This window comes from Tyto alba, unplaced genomic scaffold, assembly GCF_018691265.1.
Source record: "Tyto alba isolate M040663 unplaced genomic scaffold, T.alba_DEE_v4.0 Super-Scaffold_23, whole genome shotgun sequence".
NCBI classification, from domain to species: domain Eukaryota; kingdom Metazoa; phylum Chordata; class Aves; order Strigiformes; family Tytonidae; genus Tyto; species Tyto alba.
Window position 1 is genome coordinate 27,482,850 of NW_024881297.1, and position 22,979 is coordinate 27,505,828.

Genomic DNA, 22,979 nt, shown 5'->3' on the forward strand with positions numbered 1-22,979 from the left:
TAAATTAAACGGCACAGGCCGTGTGGTGCATTGCATACATAAGTATCAGGAAGGCAAAGGCAGAGTGGGATCTTCAGTAGAGAAGTAGGTAGACAGGATGGAGCACCAGGGTGTCCTAGCAGCTGCAGAAACTGCTACCGTAAAAGTAGAAGTAGCTGCAAAACTAGAGGTACCAAAAAAAAAAAAAAAAAAAATCTGTACCTTTAGTATGGTCTTAAAGGCAAAGTCTGAGTCCAACCTCCTTGTAAGGAGGCACTGAGCTGGAAGAGACCCGACTGGTGGGGTGGACAGCAGGGACAAAAAGCACAAAAATCAAGAGAAATAAAAGGGGAGATACACAGGACCTGGCCAGGAAGCATGGCCATCCTTAACAGCTCCATGCTCTCCTGGGAGCAGAGGACTCTGTCTAGCCATCACGGTTTTGGGTTCTTGACAAAGTCATACCGTTTGTCCTCATCTTCCAGGCCTGTTATTTGTGCTTCATTCCACCTGTCCCCAACAATGGGCCCAAATTTGATGCAGGAAGATTTGCTGCACTAGGGAAGAAAAGCAGGACTGCTTCTTGTCCTCCAGTTTCCCACCTGGAGGAAGCAGACCCACGTCCCACTCTGCTCTCAAGGAGACTGAATCCCAAACAGCCACCAGACATTCTAAATGTGAGCAAAGCAGGGCTCCCTCACCCCACACACAGAGGGGAACACAACCACCAGAAATGTGGTATCAGCTTGGGACCAGAGGGATGCTGCCAGTCAGGGATGCCCAGAGTCACCAACGACCCACAGCTCAGACTCAGGCAGTCTGATGTGGCCTTGGCTCTGTCCAACATGCCTCCAGAGACCCCTGCCCCAGGTGCTCTCTGGAGACAACCCCTGTTCCCTCTGATGAGACCCTCTCCCTCCCTCTCAACCTTTCCAAAGGGGTCCATTGCACCACAGTCTGATTCCAGCTCAAGGTAGCTCTCCAGCTCTCCCCCTCCCACCCCCCCAAGAGAGACAGTCCTGGAGAAAGTGGGTACCCAGCGCGGCTCCCCCAACCCTAGCTACAGCCACAGGCATCAACAATCATGTCAGGGATGTCAGTCTTGACAATGTTGCTATTGCGATCAAAGTAGAGGACAGAGAGTGGCCGGCGTCGCGTGGGCACACAGCAAGAGTGCCCCGATGCCTGGATGTTGTTAGCTTTGACAAGGTTGAAGACAGCTGTGTGGAAAGAAGAGGCCATCCCAGGGCTGCCTGCCACATGTAGAGGGCACTGGCCCACACAGTAGTTTATCTGGTAGCCCTCAGGCTTAATGATCCAGTCATTCCAACCGATGTCACGGAAATCCACATAGTAGTCCTTGCGGCAGCAAAGGTTGGAGTTCTGGCTGCACCGGAGGCTGCGCTTGGCCATGTGGTGTCCTGACTCCCGCACCTTCGCCTTGGCCACCAAGAAGGGCTGGTGGGACCAGCTGGCATTGACTATTGCCACAATACCACCCCCATCCCCATGGCTTTCCAGTTCCAGCCGCAGGGTCCTGCGCTCTCCCCCAAAGAAACTCTGGAGGGCAGGCATGAGGGTGAAGGCGCGCCAGCCACTGCCCTTGGCACTCAGTCGCCTCTCACTCAGCAACGTGCGATTGCCCCTCACCAAATCATCTTCCCCAGCAGCAAGGAAGATTCTCAGGGTGAGGCTGGCTACCAGGTCTCGGGGAACTCGAAGGTAGAGCCAAAGCTGAGCCTGCAGGATGTGAACGTCCTGGTCTTGTGTACGGCTGAACTGGAACTGCAGCCCCAAGCCAGAGGGAAACGTGGGATCTGAGGGGAGAAAGGGATGAGGAGATGAATGCTGTAGGATGCTAGGGAAGGTAAGACTGCACATCAAGGCAAATCTCTTTCAGTTTCTTCCCAGGAATGATCTACAAATTTCCCTTCCTTCCCAGAGTCCTCAATACATTCCACTCCCTTCCTCAGGAAGGCTACCTGGAGGGGAACAGTGTTAGAATGGGGGGCTGTCCCACACTGCCTGGCAGAATGGGCACAGAAGGGAGCAGGGGGGCACCTGCTCTCACCTGGCCCTTCCCCTTTGCTGCAGGGTGCAAGGCTGAAGAGTTTACAGCCTCCCCCCCCTCTGCCCCCAGGCTAGTCCTTGCAGCTCCCAAGCCGGAGTCCCGGCCACCCTGGTTTGGCCCCATCCTTCAGGAAGGGAAAAGGCATTACAGCACTTCAGGTGTGGGGTCCCAAGTGACCAACGCAGAGGAGCAAAAGAGGGGCCATCTCTCCTTCTCCCAGGCTGAGCCTCCCAGCATCAGCAGCGCAGGGAGGTCACTAGTACACAGCAGGTGCATTAACTAATGATTTAATCATAGGCTGCGCGGGGCTTCAGGCACCCTCACCCCGCTGTGAGGAGGTAGGCGGCCAGGACCCTGGGTTTTGGGGACTGCACATCCTTGCAGGTCCCCACCAGCCCAGGGCAGGGAGACGCTGCCCCCGGGGCCGGACCGACAGGGGCTCGCCCAGGGTCTCCCGCGCTCTGGCACCGAGTGCGAGCCGGCTCGCTCAAGCCCCGTCGGGAGCCCACGGGGGCCGCCCGGCTGCCGGCGGGCCCCGCGCACCCACCTGGCTCCGCGAAGCTGATGATCTCGTAGCCCTGCTCGTCGTCGCCGGGGCCCCGGCGAGCGCCACCCGCCTGCAGCCGCCGCAGGGCGCGGGCCACGGCGGCGCGGGGCACGGCGTGGGCGAGCCTCGGCCGCTCACGGAGCCGCAGCTTCTCCAGCAGCTGCCGTTTGGCCGCCTCTTCCAGCAGCCGCCGCTCCGCGCCCGCCGCGCACGACGGGCAGCGCGGCTGCTCCGCCGCCGCGCACAGCACCGCCGCCAGCAGCAGCCACGGGCCCGCCATCGGCACCGACGGGACGGACCGAGCCGGCACCGGCAGTGGCGCGGCGCTGCCCGCCCGCTTTGGGCACCTGCGGCCGGGGGCGGGCCCGGCGCCCCCCCGCCATTGGCCGGCTCACCTGCCTGTCCCGTCCCGTCGGGCCGCGGCCGGGGCGGGGGATTACCGCGATTAGCCCCCCCCCCCCCCCGCGGCGGGGGCGGGTGGCGCCCCGTTGCCCCGGGGGAAGGGGCTCCGCGACCCCGCGGGAGGAGTTCCTCGGCCGAGCACCTGCCTTGCCCACGCTGCACCCGCAGACGGCACCGCGGGGGCTGGACACGAGCGGGGGGGGTCACACGGGAGGCCGTGCACGGGGAGCTTCACGTGGGTGTGCACAAGGAGTGGTACGTGCCGAGGTGCGCGCCCACGAGGCTTGCACACCCGTGTGCGCGCAGGCTCTTCCCGCCTGCCGCCCACCCTCGCGTCTGCCCCCCCGGGTGCGGAGGGACCCGGCCAGGCACCCCCGCAAGGGCCACGGAGCTCCTCTGCCTGGTCCAGAACCTGTGGGAAGTGAGGGCTGGGACAGATCCTGGCCGGGTGCAGGAGCATTGGTCCTGGAGCAGCCTGCTGAATGGGTCCTGGCCTCATCTGCCTCCCCGGGGAGCCTACAGACCTGCCCCCACAGCCTGTGCGTTGCCCCCCGGGCACCCCGTAGCCATCCTAGCAGAGCCAGTCTCTTATTTCTGACAGAGGAGCCAGCAGGGATCATGGACAGTTTCCAGGATGACATTTGCAGCTCTCTGGCGACTGTTCACATCTCTGGGCTTTTGTCACTCCTACTGTGTGATGAGTTTGGGGGTCTGAGCCTACCCTTGGGACTGCCTGGTCCAGCCTCACCCCAGGACAGAGCTGGACAGGGCCAGCGAAGGTGTATAGTATTGCACCCTCCTCCTCACTAATTAAAATGGATGTTTGTATGTACTGAGGGCTCACGAGGTATCAGCCAGTGTCACATCAATCCGAAGATGCTCTTCGCATTCTTAGCCCCAGAAGCTGTGCTTAGAGCAGGATGCACAGCCTAGGCCAGGGCAGAGCCCTGTAGAAATCTCCCGAAAGTGGTGCAAGGTGCCGTGTTGTTGCGTGCACAGGAGAGCCCAGCGGTCTTGTGCCAGAGCAGGGAACCCACAGAGTGCAGTGGGAACCTGAAGCCCAGCCAGCCCTTCAGGCATGTCCTGTGCCCACCGTGCCATGCAGCACTGACTCCAAGGTCTTGACCACACAGAGGCCCTGCCTCTGGCCAAGCACAGAGGTGACGTGTAAACAGAGTGGGCTGTCTGGGAAAAAGCACCCACCGGAGATGATGCAACCATAGTGCAAGGGGCAAAGTTCTCAGCTGGCTGGGCCTGCTGGCAGCTCCCAGAATAGCCTAGGAATGTCAACAGAGAGGAAAGAGTGGTCACAGCCTGGACTGGGAGCACAGCTCCCACAGGACCTGCAAGCCCCGGCTGCAGGCAGCACAGAGGTGGCACTGCCTGGGCACCGGCAGGACTGGGCAGATGGCACTTTCATCCAGACACAGGGGCACTGTGCACGCTCAGGCATGCTTACAGCACACAGGCGCTCACTTGCACAGATGCTCATTGGTACATACACATCTGCATACTCCCTTGCAAACACATGTTCAGTCCCCCATCCCGCATATTTGGATACATGCTCCGTTTGTGAACATGCTCACACGTGTACTGCATGCCCATTCCCCTGCCTTTTATTCCATGTTCCCATACTGGAAGTGGAACGTTTCATTTCTGGCTCTCAAGGCAGGTTAAATTCCGCACAGGGCAGAGCTGCTGCTGCCTTCAACCCAACAAGGGAACCAGGTCCCTCCACCCGATACTCTCTCCACATGCAGCAAGCTGGAGGGAGTCCCAAGCTGCATCACTGAGTGGCACTGGCCCAGATGCCAGGCCAGGCAGGCCGTTAAAGCCTCTGTGTCACCACCACCTCCTGGCAGCCACATCGTAGCTTTACACATGCAGGAAAGGGAAACTGAGGCACGATACCCTGCTGAATTCCTCCTTCCCTGACAGATCCACAGAGCCAGGATCAGGGCTGTGGCACAGAATGAAACAGGGGGCAAAGAGTTGTGGTAAAAAGGGTGAATTACTTTCTAACCCACAATCCTTTCCAGGCTGGGGACTAGGGTCTCTCCAAAGGGATTAATCCCTTCAAACCTGCCAGCATCCCTCTGCACAAGGCAGCACCCCATGGTTGCTGTCATGAACCCACATTTCACCTCCAGCGTAGTGAGAGCATCTGACCTGCCTGCCCCCTCACACCGCTGCTGCATGCCCCCCCCCCCCGCGCACTCTGGCCCACCAGATCTAGGCCAGGGGTCAGCACAGAGCCGTGAGTGGTTCTTGCACCCATTGCATAAGTGTGTTGTTGATTAAGCAGTTCCCAGAAAGCAAAGCCCAGAGACCAGCCTGACCAAAATACCACCCCCAGGTCCCCCCCCAGGCCCAGCACTTGCTGCACACATGGCTTCTGGGCCTCCGACCTTGTGTCCGGTGGGGCAAGCATGGCACCTGACGACCTGACCTAGAGGTGCCAACGGACTGGGTTAAGCAAGGACCCCCCCCCCTCCAAGAGCTCATGCACCAGCACCTGAGCAAGAACGCCGATTTCTGCGTGGCTCTGCCACCACTGTCAGACAAGGCAATGTCAAACCCCGCTGAGACCCTCGCCTGGGGGGGGCCATGGCATAGGCCAGGCTCCGGCACTGAACTGCTTCCTCCCCACAGGCCCCTCTTCCCTGGGGCAAGTGCCGGGGGCCACAGGATGGAGGAGTTCCTGGGCAGGGGGCTCGGGGAACAGCCGGCAAGGCAAGTGGTGCTGGAGCAAGCGCTGAAGGCAGGAGCGGGGCCGGAGGGCCTGCCCGTGCCCCTGGGCCGGGGGCCCGGCACGCAGCGGGAAGCCGGGGCACAGGCCGGCGGAGGGCTGGGGCACTGGGCTGGCGGGGCTGGGCAGGCCGGGGTCCGGCCGTGGGAAGGGCCCGAGGCCAGGGCTCACGGCCAGGGCGGGAAGGTCGGCGGCCGCGCTTCCCCCGGCGCCCCGCGCTCCTCGCCCGGCTGCCGCGGGCCCGGCTGCCGCCCCGGCAAGCGACGGGAGGGGGCGGCCTGGCCCAGCCCGCCGCCGCTGCCCCGGCCCCGCGGCCCCCCGGCCCGGCCCTTCCCCGCCCGGCCGCGGCTCTGGCGGCCCGCGGGCTCCTCCCGGCGGCGCGGAGCGAAGCCGCTCTCGGGCCCGCGGGCTCCGGCCGGGCCGCAGCGGGCGGGCGGGCGGGCGGGGACGGGGCGCCCGTGGGCGATCAGCGCCGGCGGGCGCACGGGCGCTCAGCGGGGGCCGGCACCGGGGGGGGACCGGTACCTCGCACCAGCTGCACCGAAGACGCCCAGCGCGGGTCACTGGGTGCCCCCGAGCCGGGTGCTGCTGGCTGGAAACTGCCTGTGAGACTGAAAATTAAAAATTAACCCTCCTCAAGGCAACACCAGGGGCTTTCAGGAATTCCCACCCCTCCCCTGAGAGCCAGGCCCTGCCAAGGCACACCGTCCTCTGGCACACCGCGCTTGGACCTTTGCTTCAGGGTCTGTTGATACTGGCAAAGGCTCCTTCCAGGAGCAGCAGCTGCACATCCCTGTCCCCTCGCGGAGCAGAGGCCGAGGGGACAGCACCTCGTGAAGCTTGTGTTCCCCTCTCTGTCAGATCTGGCACAGCCCAAGGGCACAGCTCGAGTGCTGGGTCGATGCTGTCTGCATGGCATCTCCAGCGCTGGGCCAGGCTTGGAGGGCCGCAGGACGGGCCAGTGCAGAAGTATCTCATGGCAGCTGGGTGTGCTTGCCGAGACACCCCCTCCAAACCCCCTGAGTGAACAGGGGACCCCAGCAGAAGTGCGGTGTCACAACAAGGGGAGAGGGGCCACTGTGATGTGAACACAGCCCTCATCCCCTCTCTGTTCCCACTGGTGAAGGAGGAGTGGATGCCCAGCGAGAAGTTGCATCCTGCTGCCCTCAGGTTTTTTGTTCTGCTCCCTGAAGACCCTGACTTGATACTGTGTCTTCATGCTTATACCAAAGTTACTTTCACTGACAATGGAGAAGACTTGCAAAATAAGACGGGGCTGTGGTGAAGCCCAGATAGTCACTTTTCCATGTGCAGCTTGTCAGGGCTATAAATACACAGCTCCTGCCTGGGCTACCAGCTATGGGGGCTGAGCAGCTCCTTGTGTGTGCTGGGGGCCCCTGTGTGCCATGTGCCTCAGCCCTGTGCCAGCCCCACAGCAGGCAGGGAAGTAGCTGTGCCTGGCCCTGGGGGATCACCCTTCCTTGACTGCACCTTCCTCACCCTTGCAGTCTTCCCCATGTGAGAGTGCCACCATGAGATACCTGAACCTTGGTCACCCTTGCCTCATGCTGTGAGTGGGAAAGGGGCTGTAGGCTGCACCCAGGCATCCTGTTTCCCATGGGAGTGGGACAAGCCATGTGCATGGAGAGGAGGTCCTGTGTTGCAGGACCCTGGACCCTGCTCATCTGGGAAACCTCTGACCTGAAGGCACCAGAGAAGGCACGTTTTCAGGTGGTTGGCAAACCCCCAGGACAATGTGTTCTGCCCTAATCTCAAGTTGCCAGTGACAGGGAGGGTCCTCAGAAACTGCGACCCTTCTTGGGGGAGCTGCTGCCAACCCAGGCAACCCGAATCAGCAGGACCTTCATGTCCATTGGGTTGCAGGGAGGTCTGGACCAGGAGATGCCCCCCATCCCTGTGCCTGAGGGCTGGGGACAGTGTCCCTGCAGGGTTGGAAGGCAGAGCCGGCTTTGTGTCCTGTGGTGTCCAGAGAGCACATGTGCAACCCAGCAAAGGGCAGAGCTGGGGTTTGGGGAGCAGGTAGAGAGGGGGTGCTGTTTCAGGCAAGGCACCTGTGCCCCACAGGGTTTGTGCAGCAGCAAGAAGCAGCCAGCCCCACTCCGCTCTGAGCCTGGTGGAGAGTGGGGGGAAGTTCCCAGCAAGAGTGCTGCAGGGCCAGGAAGGGGAACTGGGGACATCCCAGCCCTGTGGGTGGGATTGGGGCACCTACAGATGCCTCAGCTCAGGGTCTTGGGCTTGTGCTGCCCTGAATTGAGGCATCTGTAGGGCCACAGGGCCCAGCCAACAGCTCCTCTATCCCTTCACTCGGCCGCTTTCCGCCCATGCCTGCTGCAGCCTAGAGAGTTCAGCACTGGCCCCAGGAAAGCTGTTTGTTCAATAAATACAGACAGTGAAAAGAGGCATTGGAAAAAGAAGGGAAAAAAAAAAAAGCAGAAAAAAACAAACACAAAACCCTCTTTGGGTTTGCGCAAGTGGCCTTGGGTCCCAGACAGTATTGATCCCCAAGTCTTCCACCCTGCCTGTGCAGCAGCTGGGTCAGCGGGTACCCTTCAGGTCTGAGTCCTGGAGGCACCAGGGCCTGGAAGCCTGGATCTCTGCACGGTGGCTGCTGCGACCTGATGGGGAGATGTGGGTCCCCACTGCAGCAGGGGTCAGTGGGAGCGCCTGCCTCAGGACGCACGCAACATGTGCAGACACTGTCTCCTGCTAGTACTTGTTCCATCCCTGCTCAAGGTGTCACAGGTTTGCTGGGGCAATGCACATCCTGACCGCCGCTCCAGCCAGAGCTGCTTGTGGCTCTGACCACCCTAGACTGATCCGAGAGTGGGACAGCAGATGCAAAGCCATCCTTCAAGCCAGATGGGGAAAGGGTCTGACACCACCCTCCTCCCTCTGCCGACCCTCTTCCCACCCAGCTCATCTCCATCTCCAGCCTCTAGGATGGGGTCATCAGTGCTTGCAGGGTGGACCACAGGACTACAGTCACCCAGCTTCACCCCAGCCAGCTGCATGTAGCTTGGGGGATCATCCCAGGAGCTCCCCTCCTCAACCTCCCACCCCCAGCACCCTCTCCCTGCTTTCTCAGCCCTCACACATGAGGGACACGTGGGAAGCAGTGGAGAAACCCTAACACAAGATTACATAATGGTGCTGATGTGTCAGAGCTGCCCTTTGCTCCCAGCTCTCACGGCACTGACATGTCCCACTTTGCTGCCAGCCAGGCTGGCGAGGGGCAGCAAAGGGGGCAGCTGCTCCAGGCTGCGGGCCAGAGGCATGCCGAGAGGTCGCTTCCCAGTGAGGGAGCTGGCATGGGGTTGTAGGCAAGGCTGCACGTCCTGGGCACTGTAGCTTTGGCAGTCTTGCCTGGCAGTTTCTGTCCACTTTAAAAGGGAGAAGAGTTGCTCCGTTTTGTCCTGACTTGGGACAAGAATGGCCAAATATAGATGGTTTTGGTGGAATGGAAAATTTGGCCCAACTAAGGAATGGTGCCTTCCCTGGTGGGAATCACAAGCCCCCTGTTTACAGGGGCTTCCACATCATGCCCTGGATCTGGTTGAGATAAGTCAGGGGTTCTGCATCCCTTTGGGAAAGGCAATCAAGGGGCCGAGGGCATGAGAGCTGTGGGGACCAGCAGCATTGCAGTCTTTGGGCACAGTGTGTCCTGGTGGTGGATGCCCAACCCCGCTACCTGGGTTTTATAACCGAGTCGTTGATTAGGAGAGGGCTGCACATGGCAGAGTGGGTCATTCTGTGCCATCTTGGGGCTGTCTGTGCTAGGGCACAGCCACCACATTGCACCTAGGGAGAGGTGAAAGATGTGCGGGCTAATGACAGGGTACGCGTGTACACATACATGTGCACACACTACGACTGGGAGTCTTTTATTGAATACCAGGTAGCTTGGGATGCTTGGAGAGGGAGAGACACTTCTCCCACAGGGATCAATTTCCCCTTCCTCCCCCCCCTCAACCTCATGTCCCACTGAGGTGTGGGGCCCCATGGATAGCCTTCTGCCCTCTGGCTTAGCCATTCCCCAGCAATTTTTCAGCTTCTACCTCCCCCAGCAGCCAGAGGTGGCTGCTGCTGGGACCCGTTACCTGAAGAGCACATGTTCATGTTGCAGCACTGAGGACTGCACCATGGCCGTGGTCTGGGACCAGCAGCAGGGTGAGCTGAGGCTGCCCTGAGCTGCCTGGGGAGTTACGCTCTGCAGAATCCTGCAGGTAGAAGGGTTGGTGTTCATCAGGAACCGGTCTCAGAGGCAGAGGCTCGTGGGCAGTGAGGAATCCATGGGCAGATCTGAAGGGGGAAAAGAGCTATGTAGGAGGTGAGGGAGGAGAGGACTTGCAGATTCAGCATTACCCTTGATGCTTCAACCTCAGGAGGAGAAAACACCTTGTGAGGCTTCCCATCTCTCAGCAGCTCGCCAGGTCTTGCAGTGCCAGAGAGGGGCCAGGAGGAGGGGAGCCCTGCACAGCACGGGTCCTGCTCTCCTGCCTCCTCAGGCAGCCAGTCAGGTACAACCGCAGGCATCGACAATCATGTCAGGGATGTCAGTCTTGACAATATTGCTGTCCCGGTCATAGTAGAGCAGGGAGAGGGGCCGACGCTGCGTGGGCACGCAGCAGGAATCCATGGCTGCATCTGCATTGTTGGCTTTGATGAGGTTGAGGACAGCCGTGTGGAAGGAGGCGGCGAGGCCTGGGATGCCAGCCATGTGCATGGGGCAGAGCCCTGCACAGTAGTTCATGTGATATCCCTCTGGCTGGATGATCCAGTCCTCCCAGCCAATCTCCTTGAAGTCCACAAAGAATTCCTGGCGGCAGCACATCCGAGAGTCTCCACTGCAATCAATGCCACGCCGCTGGACCCGGTGGGGCATCCTGGCCCGGGCCTGGGCAGCCACAAATGGCCAGTGGGAATCACTGTGGCCAGCCAGGAGGGGAGACCCCCAGTCCTCTGCCACCTCCAGCTCCACAGTGAGCCTCTGACTCCCTTGGCTAAAGAGGCTCTGGACAGCTCGGCCAACATCCAGCGTGGCCCAGCCGGTTCTCTGCACCTCCAGACGTGTCTCGCTGGCCACAGTCATGTTCAACCCCATCGGGTCCGGCTGCAAGAGTCTGATGGTGACAGGATATGTCCCGGGGCCAGGGACTGCCCAGAACAAGTAGAGAGTGGCTTGCAGGATCTCTGTGGTCCCAGCCAGCTCCTGGGTGAAGTGGAAATGGAGGCGAATGCTGCGGGAGGTGGAGGATCCTGTGCACAGAACCGAAAGCAGAGTCAGGAGGGGAGGGTGGCGAGGGCATCCCCCAGCTGAGGACCACCGAGTCAGAGCAAATGGGAGGTATATCCAAGCCAGGGAGCAGGATGCAGTACATACAAGTGTCAAGGGGTTTCTACTTCCCTGCACTGCTGCTGCTCCTCCTTTTTACGCCACTCTAAAGCAGCAGCATCTGGGCCTGGTGCTGAATGCAGCAACCCGGCTTGGTTCCACCTCCTCTGGCCTAATATCTGCCTTGTCAGTGAAGGTGCTGGAGGATTTTGGAGTAGGTTATCCAGCTGTGCAAACCAGCCTTGGATTTAAGGCAGTCATGCTGATTTGCTCTTCCAGGACTACCTGTGCTTTCCATGGCTGGAATCACCACCTGACATTGTTCCAGCATGTCCCACCCTTGCTGCTGCTGAGGCTGCAGAGCTGCCTCTCCTCCTCGCAAAGGAAGGGCTGACGGGGACCGCGAGAGCAACGCTGGGCTCCCTGGCACAGCTCTGCCCGTGAGGACACAACCCTCATCCTCTCTGGTCTGGCACAGCACAGCAGGATGAGAGACTGGGCTCAGCCCTGTGGTTCGTGCTGGCTCTTCTGCTTCCAGCAGACACTTCACCAAACCAGGAGACAACTCCCCATTGTCCTCATGCATGGGATCACAATGTACTGCGGAGGGGCATTGTTCCCAGAGGTCTTCGAGGACACAGCAAGCCCTTGCTATCCCACAGCAGCCATGCAAAGCACACAAAGGTCTGCAAGGGGAGTGTGTGCCCCCCACACCTCACAAAGCAGCAGTTTGAGCTGGGCAAAGTGACAGTGCAGAAGGAAGCTCTGCAGGATGGAGCAGCAATTCTGCTTCTTTCCAAAGAAGACTGCACTTGCCTGGTAGAAGTGAAGAGTACAGGACCCTGTTTTTCCAGTTATACTTGTCAGGACCCCTAAGCACAATTTGGAGAGCTCTCTCCTCCCAGGAACACAGCTGATTCTGGAGTAAAATGTGTCAGCCCATCACTTTGAGTAGGAAGTGGAGACACAATTGAGTGCAGGGAGTAGACGGGCTTTGGAGACCTAAGTCCACACATTGCAAGCTGATGGGGAACCTAGGCTTAAAATCATGTTTTGAAAAACATGACCATCTGACCCCTCCAATTCTAGCACAAGTGGGGAGGGTTGAACAGAAATGGACAACAAATTCAAATGATACAGCAGTCGATCTTTGCTCCTGTGCCCACCCCCTTGCCCCAAAATGTACCATAGGTTAATGAGAGAGGCCCCAGAGCCTCAGTATTGCTTCCCCTGCCCATGACAAGAGACAGCTGGTTGGGGTAAGCTCGAAACGTGAATGCAATGGTTCTGGATATGGAGCCTCTCACTGCCATTCCTTCTAACAGCAGTGTGCCTGCTGGCCTGGTAGATAGCCTGGCACTGCTTGCAGGAGCGTGATGCCCTTGCGCAGAGCTTTTGAAATGCCTGTGCAGAAGAGGAAACCTCTCACCACCTTCCCACAGGCAAGACTTTCCCTCCCTCTGTACCCCCCACCTCAGGGCCCATCTGACCATGCCCATGGGATGGGGGGTCTGTACAGACCTGACTCAGCAAAGCTCAAGACCTCGTATTCCTGCAGACCCATCCCAGAACGCAGGTGTGGGATGCTGCCATCATGGGGCACCCCTGGGGAGACGGCCATGTCCACGCGCTGCGCATACATCCTGCGGAGAGCAGTCAGCAGGGCCCCCCTGGACACAGGCTGAGTGATATTGGGCCTGTCTGGCAAGCGGAGCTTTGAGAGGATGCTCTGCTTTGCCAGCGCGATGAGCACGTCCCGCTGCGTGGTGGGGGCCAGGGCCGCCAGCCCACAGGCCGGGCACCACACTCCCTTGGGAGCCGCCATCCTCAGAAGGCTCAGGAGCAGGAAAGCCATCGTGGCTGTCATCTCCGTTGCCAGGAGGTGACAGCTTGGGGGTCTCAGCAAATAGTGTTCCTCCAGCTGTCCGATAAGCCCGAGTCAAACTGGGACAGCAGCACTGAGGCCAGGAGAGCAGAGCGCGGCAGCAGGACAGTGCTGGACTTCACAGGAGCGGGGAGTGAGGAAGGGCTCGTTCTCCTGACGTGGCCACAAATATTGGCTGATCTCGGGCGAGATAAACGCCCCTGTGATCCCGCAGGAGCCTGTCCCGGGCATGGGGCACCCGCGGCACGGCTCGCCCCGGGTTAAGGTGGAGCCGGGCGGATGGCGCTCCCGCTCGAGGCTCTCACGGCTCGGCCCCGGGGGCTGCGGCTCGGGCCCGAGCTACCCGCTGTGGCCAAGGGTGCCCCCCCCCAGTCCCACCCGGCTGCCCACGCCAGGGGGGGGCGCCCGGGAAGGTGGCAGGGGTCCCCGCGGACGGGGCGGTTCCAGGGGCGACGGTGGCTGTCCGTGGTGCGGTGTGGGGCCCCCACGGTGCGGGCGGGACCCCCGGAGACGGGGAATCCCCGGGGGCGGGACCCCCCCCCCCCCGGGCAGAGCCCGTGTCCCGCGCTCGGCGCGCCGGGGGAGGGGCCACGAGGGGATGGAGTCTGGCGCAGCGGCGGCTCCGCCCCCGAACGGCGGGAGCCTCTCTGCTCCCCGCGGCGCCCTCCGCTGCGCCAGGGGGCGCTGCCGCGTTCCTTCCGCCTTCCAGGGCGCCGCGTCTGGCAGGTTGCTACGACAACGGGCGCGAGGCAGGCGCGGCATGGTGACGTACGCCGCACAGGGTAGTGACGCAGAATCACGCCCGCCGGGGGAGGGGCTCGCCGCTCCTTTCCTTTTTTTTTTTTTTTTTTTTTTTTTTTTTTTGCTCCCCCCCCCTCCCCCCCTCCTCCCCCTTCCCCCCTCCCTCTCCCCCCGCACCCCCACTCCTCCGTTTCTTTCCCCTTTTCTCCCCGTTCCGGCTGCCCCTCCTGCCCTCCGCCCCTTCCGCCGCCCCGCCCGGGCGGCCCGCGCTGGCCCAGGCCCGGCCCGGGGTGGTGGTGGCGGCCCCGCGGCGCAGGGCCCGGCCCGGCCCGGCCCGGTAAGTGCACGCCGCCGGGGGCGAGGGCCGGTCGATGGTGGGCCGGGGCCGGCAGGGTGGTCGGCGGTGTCCCCGGGCCGGGCGGGGACGCGCCGCCCGCGGGGAACCCGCCTGCAATCTCCCCCCCGCGTCCCTGTTCCTTCCCCCGTCCCCGCGGGGGCCGTGCTCCTGGCGCTGGCGGGGCTGCGGGATTCGCCGCCGCGGGCCGGGGTGTCGGTAGGGCGCGCCCGGAGGCGGTGTCCGGCCCCCGGGCTGCCCCTCTCGGGGGGGGGGGGGGGGGGGGGGGGGGGGCGGTCGGTGGCGGCGGCCGGCCGGGTCTCCGCCATCTCCGAGCGTTGCTGGCCGTCGGGGCTTGCGGGGCTCGCCGTGGTGTCGGTCGGTGGAGGAGTTTGCAGCGAGCCGCTTGCTTTGGCAAGTTCGCGGAGCACATGGTAGCCGCAGCGCGCATCCCTGGCTGGCCCGGGTACACGGGGCATCCCTGTGCGATCCGAAAGTGCCTGAGCCTGCCGGGGCTGCCTTGTTTCCCAGCTTCTGCCTGCTGTACAGCACTTGTAGGAGGCCAAGGTGGAAGGGGAGCAACAAGTGTGAGAGGAGGCCGCATGTTATTGATGGCTAGGCATCCATTCAAGCGTTTGAAATTGTAGTAAGGTTTTCTGGTATCCTCACAGACCAAGTCTTTGCTTTGAAACTTTCCTGGAAACATTTCTGATTGCCAGGGTCCTGCTTTGTGTAACAACAGGATTAAAATTGACGGAGAAGTTTGTCTTCTGGCTTGGCTGCAGTGCGTTCATGAGGGATTCTGGAGGCCCTGTGTAGGCCACTAATGGGACACATGGAAGGGTTGTTTTGTTACTTAGTGTTCTCTGCCCTGTGACACATTTAAATCTGCACAGGGAATTTTTGGGTGCCTGTAGATGTTTGGACTGTCTGCCTGAGAGTCAAAGTTGTCTCTGACTCCTGCCAGTGCAGCATTCTGGCAGCAAGTTTCACAGGTAAGTTGATATTACTTAAAGTCTTCCTGTGCTCTGTTTGAAATGGTTTGATAGAGGTTGTCCTGAGTGCCTGATACAGTGTGTAAATAGACGTGGCTGGTAGATTGTTACCTCTCTTATGTCACTCATGGTGAGAATATTTTTTAATCCCTTCCCTTATTTCCTTCAGAATTTTATCTAGATTATCTCTTTCATCGATGACAGCTTTTTATGGTTTTCAGTCATTGTTCTTTTTGGCCTCTTTGTTGTGAGATGGGCAAGAAAGCTGAGCCCAGGCCTAGGCTTCTGCACTGATCTCTGGTTTTATAAAGGCCTTCATGATGCTCTGTCTTTCAGACACTGCTTATAGGAGGGTATTTGCCTTTCAAAAGGCCAGCATGGATCTGGGGGAGTGCTGTGCAAAGACTGTGACAGCTTCTTAAATGGTGGACAAAGCTCTATCCATTTCATAACTGGCTCATTGAGGGTGATTTTCAGACCCCGATGGTTTTCTGCTGTCTCTTTTATTAACGATTGTTCCTTAAATGAGCAGCTATTTCTGCTCTCTATTAGGCCTCAGAGAATCTGAACTTGTTGATAAAGTCCTTATTTGACTCTCATCTCTCTAGGGTCTGTACTTGCTTCTGCTACTGCTGTGTCATTTTGACTTACTCCAACTTTTTTGTCTTGCACAGGTTTTGGTGTAAGATCCCTCTCATTTCACCCTGTCCCGGGATATGCCCTTTCTTGCTATGTCTTCACCTGTTTCCCATGCAGCCTCAAGTTGTCTGTTCACTGTAGTGTAAGTGTACTACATATTGGTGAGCCTGGCTGACCTGTACTACAGTTAGCTTATTTATCAAAAGCAACGAAGATGCAGTGGTCAGGATATCAGGGCTGGCTGTATAGGCTTATTCTAGACATTGTCTTGAATTTTAATTTGGACATAAGATTTACATTCTTGTTTTCTGCTCTTCCGCAGTGCTATATACAGTAGCCCCCTGCACTGTGAAGTGTTCCTTGTGAGGCAACTCCCTGCTCCTAATAAAAAACTAATAATAATTTTTTAAAAAGTGGGAAGGAGCATCACCAGAATCCTTGCTCTTCATTCCTGAACACTTTGACTTGTGACCTCCTGGGGAATTTAAAATTCCCCCACATTGGCTTCCAGTTTTGTATCTCAGCGAAAATGCGGCACAGATGATCATCCCACCTCCCTCACATTTTTTGTCTGAGATCTGTCTGCAGTGGTTTCAGATGGTGTAATTGTGCCCCAAAACAAGTGTTAGATTTTTCAGAGAGCAGAACTGATTCTTGTTCCTGGGAGCTGATTTACCAGCTTGCAGGTACTACCAAGCACCCTACTCAGTGCATCTGTCTAAAATGAATGACCTGTTGCCTGTAGGTATCTTCTTAACATAGATACTGATCAGCTCAGAAATGCATTAGCTTTTCTCCTGAGCACTTAAAGCTGAACTCAACTGCTTTAGCTCTGCCTGTTCTTTGTATACTTTTGTGATGCTTCAGTGCTGACAAAAGATGTCTGGAAAAACAAGGTGTATTTTTAGCCATATGTGCTGATAATGGAGCTAGGTGTGCCTTAGTAGTGGCAGTGGTAAGGGAGTGAGCTTCACTGCAAGCAACACTAAGCAAGCTTCCGGCAGAAGTGCCAAGCTTCCAACTTTCCAGGACAGGCTTTATTTTTCCTCAAAGCTCAAGGATGCCACTGTAACTGTGAGTACAAAGAAACCTTGAGTTTATTATAGCTTCTGCTGCTTTTCTGCCCTCTGTTTATGCAAAGTGATCCATTAGAATCTGAACCACTCTGAAGAGGATTCAGGTGTGACATGAGCTGGAAGTTCAGAGCTGCTGTTAATCCTGCACGTGTTGCTCAGTAGGTGCAGACTACTGGTTGTCTTAATTTTTGGAGCAAAATCGAAACTTAAAAAATGTAAGGAACCCAAAGGGTTGGGGAAGAGAAGGGCTGGAAAGAAGACTTGATCGAGAGAGAGAACCTGTTTGGAGAGCTGGAAATATTGCCAAGCTCTGGTGCCTGTTTATCACCAAACAAAGAGTAGGCTGAAGAGTTATGTCCTAACAGTAGGGAAGGTGGTGGGGGCAGGGGAAGAAGCTCTTTGATACGGTGTTGTGGCTGCTTCTTCAAGACCGGTGGAACAGCAGAGCTGTCCTTACCTGACAGTTGTGCTGTAAGGGCTGTCTGGTGTTGCAAAGAATGGATACTGTAGGGGAGAGCATGCTGTATGCCACAGATATCCCAGGTCATTGGTCTGCTTAAGATTTTCCCTCTGTCTCCATAGGGAGCAGTGGGAGTATGTTGTGGGACCTGGTTTGCTTGTCAGCAAGCAGATGAACACATGCTTGTTTACAAATCAAAACAGTGCCCTTGCTAATTCTGAATCTCTGTCTCAGTGCTTCTTTTCCTGTTGGCAGCATGCAGAGAAGTTCTACACGTGGCTGGTCTCAGTTTGGTTTTCTGTCACTGGCACTTGTTGGGAATCTTGTCTCACCTCTTGCTTTGATCAGTTCTCCATTTCTCTTTGAGAATTGGGACCTGGTTCCTCATGGTTACTTCAAATAACTCTGATTCCTTATGCTCCATTATTTTTTATTTCTATCCTGTCTGCTACCTATAATCTATTACGGCTGACTGATGTGACCTCTGTGTCATTCTCCTTGAATATGCACTGGAAATTCTTGATTAAGTCATACTAGGTATGCTTGCCATAATCTTCCTTCCCGATTAAATGGAAATTAAGTAGTTCATTGGTGATTTGCTGGAATCTTTATTTTTCTGTAGGTGTTCTCTTAGGGTCTCACTTCTCCATCCACAGATCTTTGTATTTTCAATGAGGTGTTAAACATATATTGGTAAAGATTTCCTACCTGTTCATTCCTGTTTCTTTGGAATGCAAGTACTGATTATATTTGCATAGAAAACTTTGGAATCTTATTCCTCTGTGTGTGTGTGTGTGTGTGTGTATTTAAAAATAAAAGGGTTTTGGTTTTGTTTTTTTAATGGAACAAACTAGATGATGAGGAAAGACATTAGACTGATTTCCTTCTTCTCTGTCTACCAAGATGGCAAAGTGTGATGTCTGATGGCAGCTTCACTGGATAGTAAACCCTTACTTCAGACGCCAGGGATTGTGCAAGTGAGGATGGATCTCAGCAGGTTGCTTGCAATGATGATGCTTTGCTGGAGACAGCCACCTGGCTTTTGAGGAGCTGGATTAAGACTCTCAAATCAACTCCTGCCAGTTGTGAAGGAGCAACATCACTTGGACGTGGTCCATTCTCTTATATCTCCCTCTGCTCAAGTGTGGGGACTGACTGGGAACTGGTGCCTTAGAGGTGAGTAGGATATGGAGCCAGTTGACCCTTTAGTTACCAGGCATTGCAGTTTTTCTGAGTGGTTCCTAAGGGATAGTTTGAGCTAAGTGCATAACATGAACAAGATGAAACCTGGAGTGATTTAAGAATATTGGACAATTCTTAAATAGCACTGTCCTCCTCTTTGGCTGGATCTTGGTACCTTTGTTTGCTTAGAGCTTCTTGGAATCAAAACTGAGAATTTAAATTCTGTGGTGAAACTGTATTTCTCTCTATTCAGAGATACATAATGCTAGTTATTCAAGTGCTGTGTTGAGCTGCAGCCATCTGACCTGTGAGGTTCAAGTCTCTGGGCTGGTAGTACATTCAGCAGGGTGGGATTAAAGGAGCTAGTTAGTTCTCTCAGATTTCTTCTCGGGTATCTTTGTTGTTTGTTGCTGCTTTGGGACAGGATCTGTAGTCTCCTGGGGTATTAGTCATTGGATTGGAAGAAGCAGATACTTCTAAATCTAGCAGTCCAGCTCGCCAGAACATAATGCATCTGTGGCCTCTTACATCCTGTGGGTTAGAATTTGTTGGATACCTGTGGGTCATCTCTTGTTGAGACGCTGGAGGAAGCTGGACTGTTTGTGTACCACTCATGTGGTGATGCTTCTTGGGGTCCCAGACACAATCTGATTTACCCAGGCACCATGCTTGCATAAAGATAGCTCTGTTTTTCTTGTTCCAGCATTACCTAGGGCCTTTCTCAGCAGCCTGCTTGTGTGGTGTGCAGAACTATGTGCTATGCAGACAGTTGAAGCTAATTCCTTATAGGGACAAATACAGTATTTCTTTCTCTGTCTAAACCGTTGTTCCAGGCTTCCTACAGACTCACTGCTAGGTGACTATTTTAGAAATGGTTTTGCTGGGCTTAAGTTTTTGAGTTTTTCTTGTGGTTGAGAGCAGTGACAGGGTGCTTTGACTGCACTACTCTGCATCACATCTAGCTAGAAACGTGATGTAGCTGGTTTAAACATCATGGTGCTGCATATGTTTTTTTAGCTTGTGTTACAAGTATGAGCTAAACCCAGCAAACAAGGCTTAGAGTGGTGTACTGTATATGTACAAAGCTGCACTGACTTGACTAATATCAGGTGTTACGTTATCCATTTAGTTAAACCATTGCAACTTTGCATGTCTTGTTCTAGTTAAGTAAAAGCTAAGGCCTGGAAGTAAACTAGAAGCTTTTCAAATAAGATGGATGTATTGAGGAAGCAAGTCCCAGAGAACTTACCAAACTACATATGGCCACTATCTCTGTGGCTGGAAAATGGTTGCATAAAGGTCTGGGATTCTGCTATTGCTTGGCATGGTTAGTATTGGGAAAGGGGGTGGCAGCATTGCTCAGTTTCACAGAAATTGAATAAATGTTTGTTGTTCTTGCCTGTCCTTGTTGTAGTTGTCACAGGTGGTCTGTAGCAGGCTTTAGAAGAGGGTTGGAGAGAGTAGAGGGGCCTGGTCAACTGAATTAAGTGGGAAGGAAACTGCTATACTGATGTCAAAGAATTGGCCGTGGGAGAAGCAGACCTTCCTTACTCAGTGCTGGCCTGAGGATCAGAGCAGTGGAGAATGTCGATGTCAAATCCCTTCTTCCAGCTGTTCTGCAGTACCTCTTGTTCTGCCTGTGATATCCTATCCTCTCATCAGAGCACTGATGCATCAAGTTCCACTTATAGTAGTGATGCCATTTGTGTTGCTAAATTTAAGGTTGTGTCAGTGCTGCTATTCTAAAACCCCATTTTCAGGATGAAGGTGTAGAATTCACCCATTTCATGAAATAATAATTTTTAAAAAAATCTGTAGGACTGGTCCCAGGTTTAGCTCCATTTCAGTCCTTAAATTCTTTTTGAATCACAGAATGATTTGGGCTGGAAGGGACCTTTTTAAAGATCATCTCATCCACCCCCCTGCCATGGGCAGGGGCATCTTTCACTAGATCAGGTTGCTCAAAGCTCCATCCAACCTGACTTTGATTGCTTCCAGGGATGGGGCACCCACAGCTTCTCTGGGCAACCTGTTCCAATGTCTCACCACCCTCATTATAAAAAAATTTCTTCTTTCTGTCCAATTTAAATCTGTTCTCTTTCAGTTTAAAACCCCTGTTCTGTCACTACAGGCCATGGTAAAAAGTCCTTCTCCATCTTTCTTAGAAGCCCCCTTTAATTATTGAAAGGTCACAATAAGGTCTTCCAGAGCCATTTCCTCTCCAGGCTGAACAACTGTGACTCTCTTAGCCTTTCTTCAGGTGTTGTCTTCACCTCCAGCACTCTACCCTCCAATTATTTGTAAATGTGACATGTGAACCAATGCTTTCTCTGATTACAGTGGCATCTGGATTTCCCCAACTGTCTTCCAGAGTTCCAATCTATCTATTTTAACTTTTATTTATTGTCTTCCTTCATGGTAGATGCCAGTGGATGAAGAAAAGAATTAGTGTGTTGGAGAAATGTTAAGTATAAGTAATTCTGTCATAAGTAACTTTGTCATAATTCTTACCTAGAATAAGGTGGAGGAACAGAGAGTACTTTCATGCCAAAATGGGCAGTTGTATGAAAAGTGTAAAGAATGAATGCAGATAGTCCCTGCACCAATGTTTGCAAGTGTATATATGCACATATGCAGTGTACTTAATCTCATTATGTTGTTTAATAGTAAACTTCAAATAGATCAGTATTCATTTTAAGAACTTCATTATTTTTTAAATGTTTCTTTTGAGGAGGAGGTGGTTGCCAAAGAGGCTATACAGCAGAATATGTATCAAAACTTTCAGAACAGGTTTTAGAGCTGTCTTTCCCTCCTGCCTCAATGACTCCTCAAGTACAGCAGGTTTTGGTGTCGCTCAACAAGCTGCTATTTTCTGAGTAATTCAAAGTAGGAAGACCAGTGTCATGCGAGGCAGGAAATGCAGCTTGGCACCTGAGTGCTGAAGGCTTTACAAAGGGCTATTATTTGGCTAAAGACAAACTCTTAATAAAATGATCTTGCCAATATTCTGTGCCTCTGGTACTTCCTCTGCATGCCTGTGTCGAGTCGTTTCTTGCCTTCAGTTCTTCACAAACATACTTTTGTGGCCTGATACAGAGGCCCCAGCAGAGACTGAAACCCACATGAAAATGACATGATGCCTGTTGAAATTATGATGAACCGTTCACCATGACTGCAGTCAGGAAACTTATAATTTGTTCTTCAGTCCCTAAAGCGAGTAAAAGGCAGAAGACATTTGTGTCTCTTTGCTTGTTGACATAGCCCTTGTAGGGAAGTGTAATGTTGGGAAGAGATAAGCCCTGTGGGCAGAGTGACTTTAACTTTTACCTTGGTCTGAATCTTTTTTTAATTATGTATTTTGGAAGTACCTACAACTGTAGCTGTAGGTGATGGTGTATCTTAAAGGCTTGGAGAGGTCAGAAAAATAACTGGCAATCCTGATGAGTCTGTGACAAGGGAAGGCAGCACTTCAGCTGATGCTACATTTGCATCTCCCTAACAGGCTAAAGCATCAGCCTTAAACCAACAGAATAGTTAGTTTGGGGTTTGGATGCTGTTTCCAACTTATGTCAATACTAGTTTCTAGTAATAATAATAATAACAACAACTGATTGTCTGTCTTCTAGTTTCTTTCAGCTAGGGATCTGTTCCTTGGGAACAGCAGTTGCCCTGGGAATCAACGAGGTGTAACACTTCCATACTGTTAAGGAGCTTGTAGCATGGCATGGAAGTGACTGGGCTTGAAAAATCCAGAGTTCTGACCTTCAATCACCACCTCCATCTGAATGAGCTGTTATCGAGGCTTCTTCTTTCTGGTGTCAGATATGACTGAAAGTCTGACTTTGCCTCCCTGGTGGCTTTTTTTACATGACTATTGCTGGTTTTTAAAGTGTACATTTCTGTAAGTTAATGCTAGCAAAATAGGTGCAGCTCTATTTAGGGCGATTAGATTATTTTGTTTCTGTATGTTTATGGTTTATTGCAGATGGGCTGAAAGCCCTGGATATCTAGGTGCTTCATGTTTGGATGCTGTTTGTTTTGATGGACTTCACAGAAGGATGCAACATCTCGGCATCTCTAGCTGGTGGTGGCATGGTCTTCTCACTTCTGCTAGAGAACATTGCTCTGAGGAGAAGGCATGGTGGTTGAAAGAAGTTTAAAGCCAGTATAATTTGTGGGGTACTTTGCAATGGAATACAAAAAGAGTTGATGACCAGGTAGACTCAGTCTTCAGCAAGCATGGGGGTTTGTGTTGAGGTTTGTGTTAGTGCATTCGTCTTTAATTCTAGCTGATCCTTCCCGCTTTAGATAAGGTGAAAGAGAGAGGGTGTTTACAATGTTTCTTTTTCTTTTCTTTTTTTTTTTTTTTTTTTTTTGGAATGCTTAAATGCTTGCTCTCTGGCTTATCTGTGGGATGATTTGGCTGCGAATGAGAGGTAATTAGTGCCCCCTATTAATTTACTCCAGCAAGACGTTTTGCTTTGTATCTCTGTCCATTAAGATACCCCAGCTCTGAAGATCAAGCATTGTAACTCTATGGAAAACCAGCTGAAAGACTTGCAGTCA

General features: G+C 54.6%; 3 protein-coding genes across 15 annotated transcripts in view; 1 reads left to right on the forward strand and 2 right to left on the reverse strand.

Annotated features, from left to right (window-relative positions):
- Positions 1-1,035: 1,035 nt before the first annotated feature.
- On the reverse strand, positions 1,036-2,877 carry INHBE (inhibin subunit beta E). The gene is made up of 2 exons (XM_042796883.1): positions 2,598-2,877; positions 1,036-1,796 (listed from the first exon to the last, which is right to left on the reverse strand). Exons 1-2 carry the CDS (start codon positions 2,875-2,877, stop codon positions 1,036-1,038), a joined length of 1,041 nt encoding a protein of 346 aa, XP_042652817.1.
- A 6,929-nt stretch (positions 2,878-9,806) lies between these two features.
- INHBC (inhibin subunit beta C) lies at positions 9,807-13,249 on the reverse strand. The gene is given in 2 exon segments (XM_032997785.2): positions 9,807-11,025; positions 12,623-13,249. Coding segments are annotated over 2 exon segments (1,338 nt in total). The 5' UTR covers positions 13,218-13,249; the 3' UTR covers positions 9,807-10,282.
- A 792-nt stretch (positions 13,250-14,041) lies between these two features.
- The window catches only part of R3HDM2 (R3H domain containing 2), a 61,399-nt gene continuing 52,461 nt past the window's right edge, over positions 14,042-22,979 (forward strand). For 3 of the 13 annotated variants that reach the window (XM_042796402.1, XM_042796399.1, XM_042796400.1), the window contains exons 1-2: positions 14,431-15,056; positions 18,135-18,407. The gene's annotated coding sequence lies outside the window, so the exon portion shown is untranslated. Of the gene's footprint in view, positions 14,065-14,428; positions 15,057-18,134; positions 18,408-22,979 lie in introns of those variants that run through there. The other 10 variants (XM_042796403.1, XM_042796395.1, XM_042796396.1 and 7 more) reach the window with 7 other exon arrangements.

Coding starts and splice junctions, on each gene's coding strand:
- INHBE (XM_042796883.1), bottom strand. CDS start 2,877: ATGGCGGGCCCGTGGCTGCTGCTGGCGGCGGTGCTGTGCGCGGCGGCG. Junction 1,797..2,597: donor CATCAGCTTCGCGGAGCCAG/GTGGGTGCGCGG, acceptor TTCTCCCCTCAG/ATCCCACGTTTCCCTCTGGC.